The sequence below is a fragment of the Podarcis vaucheri genome, assembly GCF_965113315.1.
Source record: "Podarcis vaucheri genome assembly, chromosome: 5".
In the NCBI taxonomy this organism is placed as follows: Eukaryota; Metazoa; Chordata; class Lepidosauria; order Squamata; family Lacertidae; genus Podarcis; species Podarcis vaucheri.
Genome location: NC_138763.1, coordinates 86,243,510 through 86,261,572, shown reverse-complemented (window position 1 = coordinate 86,261,572; position 18,063 = coordinate 86,243,510). Strand labels below are relative to the sequence as shown.

The following is an 18,063-nucleotide window of genomic DNA, read 5'->3' as shown; positions in this document are numbered from 1 at the left end:
TGCTGTCATGAAACAAATGCAGGACAATAGCAATTATTCTTGCAATTACAGTGCTTAGACAGACACCTCTGATGCTTTGCGAATATTTGGTTTGGCTTAAGGACTCCTCTTAGGGACGCGGGTGGCACTGTGGGTAAAACCACAGTGCCTAGGACTTGCCGATCGTATGGTCGGCGGTTCGAATCCCCGCGGCGGGGTGAGCTCCCGTCGTTCGGTCCCAGCTCCTGCACACATAGCAGTTCGAAAGCATGCTTAAAGTGCAAGTAGATAAATAGGTACCGCTTTATAGCGGGAAGGTAAACGGCGTTCCGTGTGCTGCGCTGGTGCAGGCTCGCCAGAGCAGCGATGTCACACTGGCCATGTGACCCGGAAGCGTCTGCGGACGGCGCCGGCTCCCGGCCTCTAGAGTGAGATGAGCGTACAACCCTAGAGTCTGTCAAGACTGGCCCGTACGGGCAGGGGTACCTTTACCTTTACTTAAGGACTCCTCTGCGAAAGGTACTTCTGCTCATACAAAGGGGGGGGGGTCAATTATTTATCCCCGTGCACACACCTTATTGTAGGAAAGTATAAACAAGGAGGGGAGAACCGGCAACTTCCTGCTTGCAGTGGGGACTTCTGATCCAATATACTATTATTTATCAATGTATTTCTAAATTATATTGTGACAGATAGCCGGGGCTTGGGGCTAAATGAACTGCCTTTTTTAAAGGTTCTCCTCGCCCATATACTTTGAGCATGTGGTGAGATCATGTTTTGAGGGTCTCTGATTTCTAAGACATAGTCCTACAACAGGCAAGGCTTTGTGGTAGCAGCAGACTCTTTATGGAGATCTCTCCCAAGTGAGACCCATTAGGCCGGTTCCCTATACTCTTTAGGAGGTTGACAAAAGGTGTTCTTCTTCTGAAAGGCCCTTCAAGACTCATGTGGCTGGTGTCACCTGATAATACAGATTAGTCTTACGATGCAATGTTGGGGATGTTCAATGGGTATGCTGTTTTAGTGCTGATTTCAAAATCTTTAGGTTTTTTTATGTGAGTAAGCGTAAGCTGCCTTGAGGTCCACCTTGGGCCCATTTGTTGGGGCAGCGCTTGCTCCAGCTTACCTGGACGGGGCTAGGGTGAAGCCAAGTGACAATAAAATTGGGGGTGGGTGGGTGACAGGTGGCACCTGCACAGTCCTGCCTCACACCAGCCCCATTTGGATGTGGAGGTGATGCAGTGATGCTGGTGTCGGGAGCATGGTTCCACCACACCACATGGGCCACCACTGAGATGGAACTACAGTATCTGTCTGTGGGCTTTTCAGAATCATCTGATTACCTGCCAGCAGAAACAGAACACTGGACTACATGGGCCTTTGGTCAGAACCAGCAAGGCCTTCTCTATCTTTTATCTGCACTGCTGAGGGTTTGCTCCATTCCTCACCAGATGAAGGAAATTTATGTGGGACTAGTTTCTGGAACACGCCTTGGACAGTTACCAGCACAGTTTACTAAGACAGTTTAAAGTTGCACCATATACCACATTGAAGAAGGAGGAGAAGGAGAAGGAGGAGAAAAAGGAGAAGGAGAAGGAGGAGGAGGAGGAGGAGGAGGAGGAGGAGGAGATCTAGAGAACAACATAAAATCTGACAACGTATTACCTTTTTACTTCTTTGGCATCGCTTGCAATGAAGAATCCTAAAGTACCCTCTTGAATCTTCACATGGTTTCCAGGATTGATTAATATACTGTCCGACGAAACCAAACCAAACAAAAAACAAACAAAAGCCAAGAAGACAACATCATGAGGTCATGCTGCTTTTCAGTTGTGAAATCAAACTAATTACTTTATTTTTTACTTCTGTGATAGGGGGCCCATTAGTTGAGAAAAATCAAAGTCAGAAACCTGGAAGCCACTTTTATTGAAGGTCTCAAATCTGACCAGGGCTCCAATCTAAAGCATATTTTAAATATACCTAAAATTCAAAGGATAAACAATGGCAATAATCATACAACTAACTCCCAATACTTGCATTAGGAGTTGTGTGTCTTAAATTAGGAGAGGAAAAGTCTATGGAGCCTCTCAGAAAAGCTTTGATTTTTTTTGCTCTGCATTAAAGGCTGACAAAATCATAATGATTGATGTGAAAGGAAGTGATTCCCAAGGAAAGAGTTGCTTGGAAAAGGCTCTATTTCTCAGGCATTTTACCTCTTCATGTCAATTTCTGTTGAAATAGGGACGTTATTAATGGGGCCCCTATCTCTATATATCACATTACTTACAGTACAATACACATATATACTCAAGGGGAATGGTACAAGACAACCAGTTACTGTAGCTAAAGAAAACATAAAATGAGTATAATGGTTAATAATTTCTCCATCCCAAAGCTCCTTTTCAATGTGTTGCCAATGGATAAAAATAAATTACTCATCCTTTCGGGGCGGGGGTGAAATCAGCTAGATCTGAAGAAAGATCTAATCACATTGTTCCTTGCTAACCTCTGTGAATTTCAGGTATGGCCATCAAAATGAATTATTTTGGGTTTCAGGCAGTAATCAGCATAAGTCTAAACAATGCCAGCTCAGGGGGTCTTGCAACTACATGAGGTTTGGTGGGATGTTGGGTAAATATAGAAGACCATTTACTGAGTATGTAACTCATCATCATGTGTAGGTATATAAACATTTGGAAAGCCAAATCAATGTTTAATTTTATCTCACTTTCAACATCAGCTTAGAAATATGGAGCCAGAGTAAACGTCTCTTCACTGCAGGACAGCACAGAGAACTGACTTACTAGCTGAATACACACAGGCTGTGGTAACTTGCCACTAGATAAATGGTCATGCCTTTTTAGTGTGAAATATATTGTAGGAATAACTGGTTCTTTGTGTTAAAGGATGCTAAGTGGTGGCTTTAGCATATTATTAACACTAAAGACTGGATGAATTTCTCTGGTGTTGCATCCTAATATCCTGATGAGCATGGGTGTTCATGAATCCCCCTTCTGATCCGCCCCAAATCCCACCCATGAGAAACCAGGTTCTCTTATTCCAATGCAAAGTTCACTAGGAATGTATTTGGTGATGGCAGGGGGTGGGGTCAGGAGGTCCCCAGCATTAACTTTTGCATAAACAGCAGCAGAGAGCTTGGGTATTAATATAACACTGTTGTGTTAACACCAGTAATCATTTTTCTCTTAAGTTTTTTTCTGTATTCAGGAGAACAGCTTGTTCTGTGAAGTATCAGGCAATCCCAAATTCTTCTAGGGCAGAACATAGGCAATGGGTAAGATATTATTATTATTATTATTATTATTATTATTATTACTATTATTACTATTATTACTATTACTATCATCATCACTGTGACACTTTTGTGTTCCTAGAATAGCTGGTTCCCTTCAATAACTCCACTTCATCCATTTTAAGGAAAGTCTGTGAAACCTGCCCTATCAATAAACTGGACCATCTAAGCTATTTAGGACTCTATCCTTTGTTTGTGGCAAAGCCTCAGATTTTTCCAAGTAGTGTGAGAAGAGTGTTAATTCTTTTGCTTTGTCTGTGTTGGGTGAGAGGATAATCGACATCCATGCAATACAACTTGCAGAAAACCATGTTTTTAAAGGGATGAAGCTGATAGGACAGTTAAAGCACATACATATGAACACATGGCACAAACAGTGCAGGTCACAAAGGGTACAGTTTCCTGGCATTGTCCTGTCAGAGTTGTTGTCCCCCACCCTCAAGAAATACTGATATAAATTGTATACTTGGAAAACCTTGAAGTATATGGAAGAGATTCCGTAGCACATTGGATCACTAGAAATAATTGGAGGTATCTAACTAGACAGTTCCACCAATGCAAGGACTTTTAGCTGTGAAATGGAGCCTTCCCACCTCCTCCTTTCCCTGCATGCCCCCACCTCCATCTTAAATCTGCTCTGGAGTGTTGTTGGAGTGGAAATCCAGAACATATTTGGGAGGGACGGCGGAGTTTCATTGTGCAGCTAAAAGTCATTGTGCCAGGAGGACTGATACCACCCAAAGTTGGGAAGCAGAGATTTAGTTTCGTATGTACTGCTATATCTGCAGTATCCAGTATCTGCACTGTCTTTTTCTCTTTTCTAACCAGGACCGAACTGACTAATATAATTGACAAGTGAGGGAAGCACAGCCATCCAGCCTCTTCTCCTTCACTGATCAATACATGCAAGAGAAAGCCGTGAAGGATGACATCATTGCTTCAGTCACATGCCAATCACATCAGTGCACTTGCACTAATTGGTCAGAATCCTGGAAGACAGGAAGAGGTTTAACTTCTTACAAAACAAATGAGTAGAATTAGAGTTGCCACTCAATTTCACCTGAAGCAAACATCAAATTTGGAAGTTCCCACTCGGGCAAAACATCCAAGAAATTTTGGGGGGACTAAAAGAGATTTTTACTTTATTTTGCTACTTATTTTTTACTATTTAAATAAGACAAGCAAAATGCCCCAGGTGGTTTTTCCACAAAGGAGAGGTCCTTTGTACTCAAACAGAAAACGTGAGTGCAGGTTGTTATATAAGCTTGTCTGTCACTTAGCAGTACTGGATATCCTGGTGGAGCTGGTAAAAAAACAAAAGTTGATTTAACTCAGGGATAGAGTTTGCCAAAAGTGAAATTCCAGAACGACTTTTGGAGGCTCTTGCCCAAGGTATTTCAAAGGAAGAATGAATTTTAAATGCAGCTAGAGAACTTTCTCTAGGAAAAGGCATTAAGCACAGTAGGAATGTCTCCAGCAGGTTTTTCCTGATAGCCTCACATTTAAAAGAGCTACAGATCCTTTTAAAAAAGAAAAACATCTGAAAATTCAGGGGAAGGAGTCTTGAATATCCATAGTGAGTTATGGCCCCGCATGCAGACCTCTGCTATATTCAAGTATATGAGTGATTAACATTGACTACATTTGAGTAAGTATTCATGAAGGGAGATGTTGTTGGGATTTTTTAAAAAGTCTATTGGAGATGATAAACTTATGTTGGATCCAAAGTGATACTAAAGTAGCTTACAAGGAGAGTTGACACTCAGTATATCTATTGTGAAAGCAAAGCTGGATGTGGAATTCTAAAATATGGGACTGAAGTTGAGAAATATCAATTCTTGATATTTTCACAATACACAGGCATGTCTTGAGCCAGAAAAAAACTAATATATCAATTTAGACAATTCTAGGCAGATATTAAAGCTCTCTAAAGAATCTTGCTATAAACCACAAATTTCTTAGGTATCATATTTTGGCAGATTCTTTTCAGTTTACAAAGCCTGATAATTCTTAGCAAAGTGAGGCTTACTATGGGCCTGCCTGATCCTTACTATTCCTGGCTTATTTGATCTCGTCTAATATGCACTGGATTATGGAGAAAGCTAGAGAGTTCCAGAAAAACATCTACTTCTGCTTCATTGACTACACAAAAGCCTTTGTGTCGACCACAGCAAACTATGGCAAGTTCTTAAAGAAATGGGAGTGCCTGATCACCTCTCATCTGTCTCCTGAGAAATCTCTATGTGGGACAAGAAGCTACAGTTAGAACTGGATATGAAACAACTGATTGGTTCAAAATTGGGAAAGGAGTACAACAAGGCTATTGTCTCCCTGCTTATTTAACTTATATGCAGAAATCATCGTGCGAAAGGTTGGACTGGATGAATCCCAAATCAGAATTAAGAAATATCAACAACCTCAGATAGGCAGATGACACATCCTTGATGGCAGAAAGTGAGGGGGAATTAAAGAACCTTTTAATGAGGGTGAAAAAGGAGAGCACAAAATATGGTCTGAAGCTCAACAAAAAAACTAAGATCATGGCCACTGGTCCCATCACCTCCTGGCAAATACAAGGGGATGAAATGGAAGCAGTGAGAGATTTTACCTTCTTGGGCTCCATGATCACTGCAGATGGTGACAGCAGTCACAAAATTAAAAGATGCCTGCTTCTTGGGAGAAAAGCAATGACAAACCTAGACAGCATCTTAAAAAGCAGAGACATCACCTTGCCAACAAAGGTCTGTATGGTTAAAGCTATGGTTTTCTGTGATGTATGGAAGTGAGAGCTGGACCATAAAGAAGGATGATCGCCAAAGAATTTATGCTTTTGAATTATGGTGCTGGAGGAGACTCTTGAGAGTCCCACAGCTGCAAGAAGATCAACGTATCCATTCTGAAGGAAATCAGCCCTGAGTGCTCACTGGAAGGACAGATCGTGAAGCTGAGGCTCCAATACTTTGGCCACCTCAGGAGAAGAGAAGACTCTCTGGAAAAGACCCTGATGTTGGGAAAGATGGAGGGCACAAGGAGAAGGGGACGACAGAGAACAAGATGGTTGGACAGTGTTCTCAAAGCTACCAACAAGAGTTTGACCAAACTGCGGGAGGCAGTGGAAGACAGGAGTGCCTGGCGTGCTCTGGTCCATGGGGTCACGAAGAGTCGGACACAACTAAACAACAATATGGAGAGGTTATCAATGGCTCTCCAAGAGAAAAGAAGAACCCTTATTCCACATAAGATTGCATGGTTCGTTGGGGGTTCTGCGGGTCCAGATTAGGGTGTTCACCCTGTTTTGGTTGGAGTTTGCACTTTCCTTTAAGAATCAGCTTCATAGTTTGGAGGTCTGGAGAATCATGAGTCTGTTAGCATGGTTGGATACTCAGGAGGCATTAATGGCCATAAGTATTTTTACCAGCTTAAATTTGTTCACCAACAGGTCTAAGCATGGTCATTTATGTTCTAATAGCATCCAGGTTATATTCCTGTAACATGCTCTATGAAAGCCCACTTTTAATAAATAATAAATAATAATAATAATAATAATAAAATTTATGCCCTGCCCATCTGACTGCGTTGTCCCAGCCACTCAGGGTGGCTTCCAACAAATATAAAAGCGTAATAAAATATCAAACATCAAAAGCTTCCTTATACAGGACTCCCTTCATATGTCTTCTAAAAGTTGTATAATTATTTATCTCCTTGAAATCTGATTGGAGGGTGTTCCACAAGGTAGGCACCACGATAGCAAAGGCTGCCTGGTTCCCTGTAACTTCACTTCTCACAGTGAGCTAGATATGTGTCCAGGCTGAACAATGGGAGTGGACACGCTCCTTCAGGTATACAGGGCTGAGGCTCTTGTACATCTGACAGGAGGGCACTCAGAAGTGCTCTGATACATCAACTGGACTGGAGCATTTTGTCCGAGCAAAGTGTAAAGCGCATATTACTTTGGTGTTATATCATCGCCACTAGTTGCCATTTTTTTGCTGAGCCTAATTCAAAGCGTTAGTCAGAATCTTTAAGACTTTAAATGGTCTGGGACAGAGATACCCACTTATATGTACCTAGCCAAATACTTAGGGCAACCTTGGAGGCCCTTCTCTCCATTCTTCTACCATGCTGTAAGCAATTATAATGAACAGGCTTTTTCAGTCACCTTGTCAGACTTGTGGAACATCCTCATCTGCTTGCCCCATTGTCGCTGGGCCTTCTTTTTTAGAACATTTGGCAGAAGGTGTCTTCTAGAAGGTGTGGCCCACTAACATCTGACAGGCATGACGTTGGTTACCCCTGGACTAAAGCAACTGTATCTATGTGTAATCAGAAGAAGCGCCCATTTTGTCTACTGAGATTTATTGCCAATTATGTGTGTATAAGCATTAGAAAGTGTGATCCTATGCATGCCTTCTCAGACATAAGCCCTGATTAGCTCAATTGAACATACTACCAGGTCTGTTGCATAGGATTTATGCCTAAGTGTACTATATACTGGAAGTGGGCAGGAAACTGATCAAGAACTTGGAAAATGTTAAATACTGAAACATCTGCTCAGTCTTTACATCAGACTATTCAAATTTGAAACTATATATTAGGTTCTAAATCTGCTGCTGACAAATGCAGCTTCCCACGAAATATAAAACCACCAATATCAATTTGGCACCGAAGAGCAGGAAAGCTAAGAGCGTGTAGCCCTGAATGGTGCCAGGACAAGAGACCACAGGGAGTCCCAAGTAAGTTTCTCAAGTTTTCTAGAGCAAGATCATATGTATCATTAAAAAAAGAGTGTTGGGAAAAGCAATTCCTGCCAAACTTCTGGATATCAGACCGCTAGTAGTAGTAGTAGTAGTAGTAGTAGTAAATATATTTGCATCAAGAGTTGGCATCTCCAGCTAAAGACCAACTCCTGGCTCCATGTCAGTAGAAAATGTCTAGTATGCCCAAATGCACACCAAGACACACAATTCCTGTGTGCATATATTCTGAGCTCTTGTATAGAACAGCGAGCAAACTTTTGATGGGATGGGTAACCAAAAAAAAAGTACAAGTAACTTCCATTATAAGGTAGATGTGCTGTACCATTCCCCAGGCAATTTAAGATCACAACAAAATATATTATTCACCATCATATTGCAATTGCTGTATTTAATTTAATAGACACGGGATGTTCTTGATTAGGTTTATCACAAAGTCAAAACACAGCTGCTATTGGTTGTCTTTTTAAGTATTTGTTGGTCCATGGGCTGTGCCTATTGGTCCATGATAAGGCCTGCTTGTAATGTGGCAAACAGCTCCTTAAACTGTGGTCCTTAAAGCAATTAGGAATTATAGGTGTGCTTTTGTTTTCGTTTTTACCCTTACCCTCACGGTTTTTTGCAGAACAGTGTGGGAGGCATGCACACACATCTCTTTGGGGAGCTGTGTGTCTCCCACCTACTGCTTCTTTCTTTGGGGCTTCTCTGACTAATTTTAATACAGATTCCACATCTTTATATATACATGGGGGGGGGGGTTCACTGTAGACACTGTAGAGAATGCAGACAACAAGGCAGCTCCATAAAATTACAGAATACGGAAGCTCCATTAACACCAAAGCAGACAATCGCAAGAGTTGCTCCCAGGGAGTTAAAGTCCTTGCTAAGAATGTCAACTGCCAATAGACTACATCACCTGCTCCTTTAGCAAGAATGTGTTTCAAGTAAAACGGTGTTGAACACAATGTGTTCTCAAACATTCAAATTGTTCATGGTCATTAATTGGGTTAGCCACATAATGCGAACAAATGAACGTTAAGGCAGTACGAAGCTGTTCTATTCTGGGAGCAAGTCGGTGCACTTTTTAAACCACACACACTTTTCTCACACTGCCAAGCATGCCTTTACCATGAGGTTAACATTACTGGTAAACAAGAAGCCATATTAAGAGGTGCAACAACTGCAGATCCTTGAAGATGCCAAGTGTTGCAGTAACTTCTCTGCAGTTGGATCATATGAATAATGCCAAACTGACAGGAAGCCACCTCTCTTTTCGCATATCTACTCCAAATCCACAGGATATAAGAACTAAAAAGAAAGAATGTTACAAACTACACAGAATGATGTAACGAAAACAGGAGCAGGAGGGAGAGGAAGGGAAGAAGAAGGAGGAAGAACTAAGGTTGGGGTATGCAGTGCAAGAAGCAATGAAAATATGTCAAGGTTGAGGAGGTCCCAGTGGGCACCCTCGGAAGTGCAGGCTAGTGAAGCAATAGAGAAATAAAAGGGATTTGGTAGTTCATGCCTTACTTATTTCAGATCCAAAACAGCAGGATGGCATGTAAGCTCGAGATGGGGCACTGAATATCGGCCCACAAAAGTAGTATGCAAAACATGCCAGTGCAAAGTGTGGAGAAATTAGCCAACTCATTCAAAGGTCCCAGTAAATGGCCTCTCCCATGTTGGTATGAATATGAACATGTAGGACAAAGAGCCAACCACTGTGCATGGATAAAACAAAATAGTTGTTTCTCTGTGTGACGCCGTGTTCTCAGTTAACCCGACTGAATGTTATACATCCCAAACTTTAAAATGTAAACAAAAAGAAAAATCAACACATTTGTACTTTGTTAATGGAAGGTGAAACTTTAGGACATGGAAATAATACTGTGTGTACAACAGGGATGCTGAAGGAGGACTCAAGGGATCTCTCAGCAAAGGTGTGAATACGACAAAGACAATGGGGCAGTGCAGAGGTTAATAGACAGGGAGCAGACACTGTGGCAACATAAGGGAAGTACATAAAACAGGGGGTGGGGAGAGTACGGAACAGGAGAGGCAGTTCTCCTACTGTAATAATCTTAGGCACCTCTGGCATCTTAATATAGAAGCCCGGAATCAAAATTTCATTTGTATATATACCCACATGTGTGCATGTATATATATAGATATAGGTATATTCCTGCAAAGAAGTTAATGCGAGAGTCACAAGAACCAACGAAGAAACAAACTGTTGCTATAAAGTTCTCTCTCCTCTTTGAAACTGTGGGGGGGCTCATATATAGAGATACATATATATATATATGTATGCACACTTGAACGTGTATATACATATATTTACGTGTATATATATGGAGAGAAAGATAGACAAAGGTGTTATCTTCCTGTACTCTTGGCAAGGGGTTAGTCCTGAAGTTAGGAGGAGTGAAGGTAGGGCTGAGGTTGGAAGGAAAGGTAACGAAGAGGGCATACCGCTTTCGGCTTCTGCAAACGACAAGAAAAAAAATGCAAATCAAACACTTTGGTAAGAAATCAACTGACACCAAAACAAAGGCAAAAAAACCCTTTTATTTCAAGTCCTCCACAGGCTGCAACATGTTTTGCACTTCTTTTTTCAATGAAAAAAAGGTTTTTCTGCTGAGAATGAGGACAAAATGGAGAGACAGGGAGAAAGTTCAACGGAGGAGTAAACATGGGGTGTATGAGAGAAGGGTGTTGATTCTCTTTCCATTCTTACTTTCTTTTGCAAAAAAAGAGGGAAAGTGTTTGGGGTGGGGGAGACACTGTCAAAGTTGTATTTGAGGAAGGAAACCGTGTTTTTAGTAGGGTACTGAAATATCTAGTTGCTTGATTAACTTTCCCTCTGCAGGGCTCTTAGATTAGATGTTTCAGTTCTGCGTTGGGTTGCAAATGATGGTGTCCTTGAGCCTCAAGGAAGACAAGAAGCAAACTGAACCCATCCACTTGGGAAGCTCAGCAATGTGGGTCCAGCTGACCTAAACTGAAGAGTCACCTGGAAGCCCCCTTTTCAATCAAATACTAACACTCATCCCTAAATGTATACTCCTGCAATCAAGTTCCACTGAATTAAGCTTGTGAGATACCAGAAGGTGACACACTCTGGTCCAGAAGCACAATGCTAGTGACTGTGGTGGGATTGGGAGCAGGGGGAGAATCAATATGTATACCACAGATAATGATTCTATTATTATTACTCAGCTGATAAATGTTAGGGTATGCAAAGGCATTGGTCACCAGAGAGCTGGTTTAATGGTTCACACAACTGGCCATAAATTATTGTTGGCATTTCCTAGGCTACTAACTAGAATGGGAAAAGAAGCTTCGCCATGGGCTGGGAATGCCTGCTGCTGCAACCACCTCCAATGTATGTTTCGGGAACTTTGGGGCAGGAGAAACTGGGGGTATAGCCTGCTCCTTTCAGGCTGTGCCATCCTCAGTTCCATTCACCCAAACTCAGGATGCTCACCTATGCAAGAATTCCCTGCTAAAATTCTCACAAAACTCCCTTAAAAACAAGCTTAAAAGATCAATGAAATGCCCAAATCCTTGGGTATACCTTCAGGTAGCTCTTTGTACCCTAGCCTTAATTTCCAAGAGGATGCTCTTGATATATATATATTTTTGTCTTTTGTGATGAAAGATTTGTTCCAGTTTCCTTTGAAAATCATGAAAACCACTCTGGTTAACTCAAAAGAAGAGAGTGCCCAGTGTGTTACTAAAGAAAGGATGTGGGAAATGTACATTTGATGCAAATGTTAGTAAATGGCAACAAAGGAAATTACTGTGAATATTCAGAGCAGGAATTATTGAGTGATGTGCAAAGTAATGTATGACAGCAATTGTTGAGAATGTGGTATTGGATATTGTAGCAGCTGGGGTGGCAGGGCAGAGGCATCGTCCTGTCACCTGGACAGGACAGGACAGGAGCAGAGATGTGCAGGTTCTCCAGCAGAAGCGTCAGATTGACTCTGCACCCACACTCTGGTGCACCCACACAGCACCAACTTCATCACCGCATTGTGCAGGAAAGCTGCAGCAATGCCATTATTGGGAGGGAAGCCACAGTCAGCTCGACTACTAATGAACAACTCTGTTCAAAATCAAGCATAGGCTTTATGTTTGCAAATACACCATGGGGCTTCTCAATGGCAATATTTATTTTGAAACTGGAACAACTTTCAAGTTTGTGAATGTTTGAAAATGGGATCCCTTTGAAATAAACAGAGATTAGTATTTGACAACATAAAACAAACATCTGGGATCACATACACCCTTTCTACATATCACTTGTCGGGAGAGTGTTACAGGAGATACGTAGGACCAAACGTGCATGTTTTTGCTCCAAACATTAGTATAACAAAGAGTGCTGAATCTGTGTTTTCAGAGAGTACTTAGGTCACCCAAAAGCAAAACTGATAAGACACCAAGTAGGAGATCAATAATTCCTGGGTGGGTGGGTGGGTTGTCCGTTTAAAATGCCAAGGAAGTGTGACAAATTTTGGATCGTTCCTTTCCAATGAATGACTGGCCTAGGTTCACCCTGAACCTAGGAGAGGTTGGTGCACAGGTGAAATAACAAAGAGCGCAATAAATTCCCAATGTAAAACCTTATCAGAAAGCACAGTTTAGTTCAACTGGTAAGCTGTCTTTATCAGACCCAATCAGGGCTGTTTAGAAAACCGAACTCCCTTACTTTGCACTCATCTTTAGCTTTATGAATGTTTGAAAGGTCACCTTCCATTCACATTCATTTCCAACAAGTGCGGCAAACACATTCTCATAGTTTCAGTCCTGTTCTTTCCTTCCTTCTGTGTTGCCCTCATCTTTATTTGTTTACATTGCTGTAAGCAATGTGGAAACCCATGATTTTACCAATCCCAACACTACACCTGACATGATTATACCACAATCTTTTGTATACAATATATTGTGGGTTAAGACAGGTGAGCTTTCCATAGCGCCCCCCCCCCCAGTTTAACTAGGAAATTATTCAAATTCCAAGGGGATAACTTAGATAATTTTTCCTGGGGCTTGGGGTGTGTGGAAATGCTGCAGTTGTCCATGTGGGGACAGCTTTTGGTTACCACCCTCTGATTTCACCCCTGCAACTCATAAAACTGGCCCTATGAAAGGTAGTGGAGCAACCTAGCTCCATTATGTATTTATTCAATCATTCTATTTGTATGCCTCTTCTCCACATAAATGTGCTCACAGTGGCAGGGGGCAACTTTTAAGAGGTGCGTGCAGCCTTTGGAGACCAACACACCCATAATCCTTGTCTGGTAAAGGCTTTGCTTAGGCTGTAAACAGCATTTGCCAGTCAGGAAAGCTGGCAATTCTTCTCCCATCTGGATATCACTTCGAGCAGAGAAAGAATCAAGGGGTCTTAAAAGCTTGCATCTCATTTGAGGTGGGCTTCTATAAGCCCTTGATGTTCTTCTCTCAGCCTGGCTTGGAAGAAACTCATTGGCATCTACAGTCCCCCATGGACAGTGGTATTGAAAAGCCTTATGGGCAAGTAGGCAAGAGGACTGCAAAGGTGAAGATGGAAAAAACGAAGCTGAGCCAATGGAACAAATGATCACTGGATAGCATTAAGAAACAAATGTTTGGCAAGGTCCCCCTCGGCCTCAATAATCTGTTTAACTGTGTCGGAAGAGACACTTTCAAAGTGAATTATGCAATAGTTAGCATGGAGCTACATGTAATCTTTACAATAAATTATTTTCACTGATAACTATACACACATCTATAGTAGCTGTGTATTTACAAGGACTCATCGGAACCATCTGTAGAATTAGTTCAAAGAAAAGAACCTTTTGCAATACTGATAAACACTGACAAACACCGCAAACCAAAACAAAAAAACAAAGTTGATGCAATTATATGTACGATTGCATCGAGATTGGGGTTCTTTTTTCCAGCATTTTATGCAGGGGTAGAAAAACTGATCCCTCCAGATGTTGTGGATTAGAGCATGGTGAGGGATTATGGGAACTGTAGTTCAGTAACATCTGAAGGGTTGCTACCCTTGGTTCCTAAATATGCAGTGCATTTGGGGCGGGGAAAAAGAGAGAGAGAGAGAGAGAGAGCGTTTAGCAACAGAAATTAAATCACTGTTCCTTTCAACCATCCTCATGGGAGTCTCAGTCAGAAGAGAGATGGTGCAGCCATTTGGTTGGGTTATGTGAGCTGGTGCAGCGATGCCACAATGAGTGAGATTTGGAATGTTTCCATAGGTATGAAGATCCATTCAAGGGAAGGAAGTAAGAAATATAAGCGGGCCAAGTTATCAAAGGTGCCTTAGGAAAATGGTTTTGTTGACAATGACTTACCTGCTTTCCCGTTGTTCCGACTTGTACTCTATGGCTATCATTAAGAGCTTTAGCTTCGCAAACACCAGCCTGCCAGAAGGAAGGAAGGAAAACAGTCACCCTATCATGGGTAAAAATGAACACTTCTTCATTACAAACGTTACCAAGACACAATTTCAGCTGGAAGTAAAAGGTGACAGCACTGTTGAGGCTAAACCTGCGTTGGGTAAGCAAAACAGCGTTGTGCCAAACACTAAGCTGTCAGTGCATGTTCTTATTTCCAAGGGAAGATTATTCCACATGGCTGATACAAGCACAATTTAGTTCGGGGGTAGCCAACTTGGTTCCTTTAGATGAGACTGTACTTCAGCTCCTGCTAGTCCCAGTCAGTGGAGAGGGATGATGGAAGCTTTAGTCCAGCATCACCTGGAGAGTGCCATACTGTATTGGTTACCCTTGCTTTACATAATGCATAAGCAAGAATCTTTATGTTGTTTCAAGCCCACTGATTTTATATATATGAGACCAACCATTTTCTAAGCAGCCAGTTTTAGAAAACAATGTTTCAAAGTTAGGGGAACAAAATGAAGGGGGGTTACATAAATGAAAAAAGCCCGGTTTTTTTACACCCTCTTCCACAGCTTACTGTCCTAATGGCAGCTGCAATAGGGACCTTCTTGAAGGTAGGAATCAACAATAGCAAACATTAATTCTAATAAATGCTTTTCACCATGTAAGTACTATGGCAAGATTCACAAAAAGTAAAAAAAGAAAAAGACATTACTCTTTCCTATTTTTTGAAATGCTAACATTTTATTAATGACAGCAGTATGAACACAGAGGACCAACTGTTTCCACCTAGAGAGAAATAAATTATTCTAATTTATTATTCTATTTTGGGGGGCTATTGAACTTACCACTCACATAAAATAGATTTGAAACATTCTGTATACCTAGTTCACTAAAATATGAATGCATCATTCCCCACCCCAACACCTGCAATTATCATGGAACACAGAGATATAAACATGGACTGGTATCGGTATTTTGGAAACTTCAATGCATATAGAAAATAGAAGGATATTAGAAAAAGAAAAGGCTAGTCACCCCTTTCTGTGCACCATTCCACCTACAGTGCACAGATTAGGAAAACTGTGAAAAGGAAACAACACACAGAATCCAACCATTCCTGCCACCACAATAGCATTAAAACTCCACTTTAGCATGTGGTAGTAGACAGAAGTTCCCATAAAAAACAACACCACACACCTTTCACTAATTTGACACCAAAGGGGAAAATATCCAAAGTGATGAAATGTCATGAACTGGCAAGACGATAAAGAGGAGGAAGAAGATCCTGGCAAGGGGCGTAGGACAGAAGCTGAGGATGGGGAAGCCGAAGGTGGTGTAGGAAGTACTCACAGAGTAACAGGCGATGGCGAGGGGATGGGGGTCAGGGCACAGGAACCCGAGCAGCAGGACCCATTGCCAGAGCCAGAGGGGCCCCTGGCTCCATGAACACGGCAGGCTCTGATGCATAGGAAGCATCAGAAGGGACACTTTAGGAGGCTGAAGCAGGCAAGGGCCCACAGCCCAGCTCATTAGCTGGCCAGGTGGGGTTCATTAACTCTGGGAGGAGGTGTGTGATTCCTCAAGCCTGAGTAGGCTCAGAACAGGTGAGGGTCACATGCCTCATCAAGCTCAGGTGCTACAATCAAAAAAGGGAAGCAAAACTGAAGTGCTGTTTTTTGGGGGGAGGGGGACTATGTTTGTGCAGGACTGACCTCCAGCTACCCTGACCCCTGGGTCAGCTGACCTTTGTGGTCCCTTCCAATCCTATGAACCTACAAAATATTAATTTACAGCACATGGATATTAGCTCAGTTAAGTAAGTCTCCCCCCCACACACACTTTTTACACTTGGTGGCTAGAATTAAGGATTGGTGCTGGTGTATAAAGGGATAAATCCTTTCAGATGCCAGTGGGGGCAGGGAGGATACTGGGAGTGAATTTCCAATCAACCAATTAGAACAGGGGTGGTGGACTGAACTTTGGCCTTGAAACAATTTTTCAAATTGTACTATCAAAATTTTAATCAATGGTTCCTTGCACTCACTTTTAATAATTCCTGAGTCGTGCCACCCCAATGGTGAATTGGTACCAGTTGTGTTGAGTAAGCGTGTTGTTGTTTTTTGACACAATCTATACGTCAATAGTTTGAAAATAGAATGATGTCCCACAGAATGATGGCCCATCTCAAAGGAGAGAGTTCTCAGACAATGGAACTGCATGATCTGGGGTATTATAATACATATTTTGTGGTGCTGGGTCAAATAAACCATTTAGGCTATTCACACAGCTTTTTGTTGAATAAGGAACTGGGAACCAACTTCAGTATCATTTATTCATTTTTTTAAAGACAATGATGACTTCATGGTTACCACCTATATTCCAACTACTGAGGTACAGATCTTATAAAATAGAAGAAGAAGAAGAAGAAGAAGAAGAAGAAGAAGAAGAAGAAGAAGAAGAATCACATTCAACCTCATTAAGCACACTTGGAACCCATTTTGGTCCTGGCTCATGTTCTCTAAGGAAAGGAAAATAATGCTTCCAAGTTGTAAGAAATAAAAAATATTTCACATTGCAATGTTAAACATCTCCTTTTAATTTTGTGTGTAATATCAACATGAAACTGCTCTGAGAAATTGTCTGGAGATTTGGTGAGAAGTGCTATCGGTAAGCTCTGTTCTGTTACTCCTTTTCTCCCCTGTTTCTCCTTTTCAATGGAGCCAGATGAGACAAAGGAAGCGCTCAGCAGGTGCCTTACATCAGTGAAAAGACTAGATATGGGTGAATGAATTAAAACTCAAGCCAGATATGATGGAGATGTTCAATGTGGGAGGCCCAGTTGGTATGGGATTTGGCAGTGCCCCTTATTGGGACATTACACACACACCCAAAAAAATACCACAGGCAGAGCATGTGGTCTGGGTATGCTGCAAGTCCCAGTACTAATCTTGGGTTAGTACAGGTAATGACAGTAGCCCAAAAGTGCCTTTTCTCAGTATAAATTGGTTTTTTAATTATGACAACCCATACAGGAAGTTAGTAAGAGTAACTTCAAAGCTCAAGAACTTTAATGCACTCTATATTCTACTATGAGAAAATTCAATTGGTTCAAAATAGCCAGGGGTTAGTAACAGGTCTTTTTCTTGCCAATCCCACCATCCCAGTACAATTTTTAAAGTGCTGGTATTAGGAATGGGTGATTGCCTTTCTACTAATCGCAAAAGATCTCGGAGTTTTCATGGTGTTCTGTTTGAACATTCAAATAATTACTGTGAAGTGGCTACCACTGCTATCTCCTCCTCCTCTGCTTGCCTTAAGATAAAATATGAACCTTACAAGGGAGGTGGTGGAGGCGACAGCAGTGGAGGCGGGCTTTCCCAAAGGCACATGGAACACAGTATTTTTCCACCACAGACTCAGATTTGACTGCAAATCCCAGGATTACTAGTGGGGAAATTTAGCCCGTGTGCCATTTATTGTAGGAACAGGTGCACGTATAGTCATACATGACCCCAGTGGGAATAATGTCTATGGCAGAACCCAGTGACACCTCTCATTTCTTCTCTCTCTCTCTCTGCATCGTGAAAGGGTTAGGAGGAAGCACTGGCAG

The 18,063-nt window shown here is 41.8% G+C and overlaps 1 protein-coding gene across 15 annotated transcripts in view; it reads right to left on the bottom strand.

Annotated features, from left to right (window-relative positions):
- The window catches only part of KCNMA1 (potassium calcium-activated channel subfamily M alpha 1), a 562,063-nt gene that overhangs the window by 142,889 nt on the left and 401,111 nt on the right, over positions 1-18,063 (bottom strand). For 10 of the 15 annotated variants that reach the window (XM_082225122.1, XM_082225124.1, XM_082225123.1 and 7 more), the window contains exons 16-18: positions 14,403-14,471; positions 10,519-10,530; positions 1,645-1,731 (exon numbers count right to left, since the gene is read on the bottom strand). In XM_082225122.1, coding sequence (XP_082081248.1) covers positions 1,645-1,731; positions 10,519-10,530; positions 14,403-14,471 — 168 coding nt within the window. The remainder of the gene's footprint in view (positions 1-1,644; positions 1,732-10,518; positions 10,531-14,402; positions 14,472-18,063) is intronic. The other 5 variants (XM_082225128.1, XM_082225130.1, XM_082225131.1 and 2 more) reach the window with 1 other exon arrangement.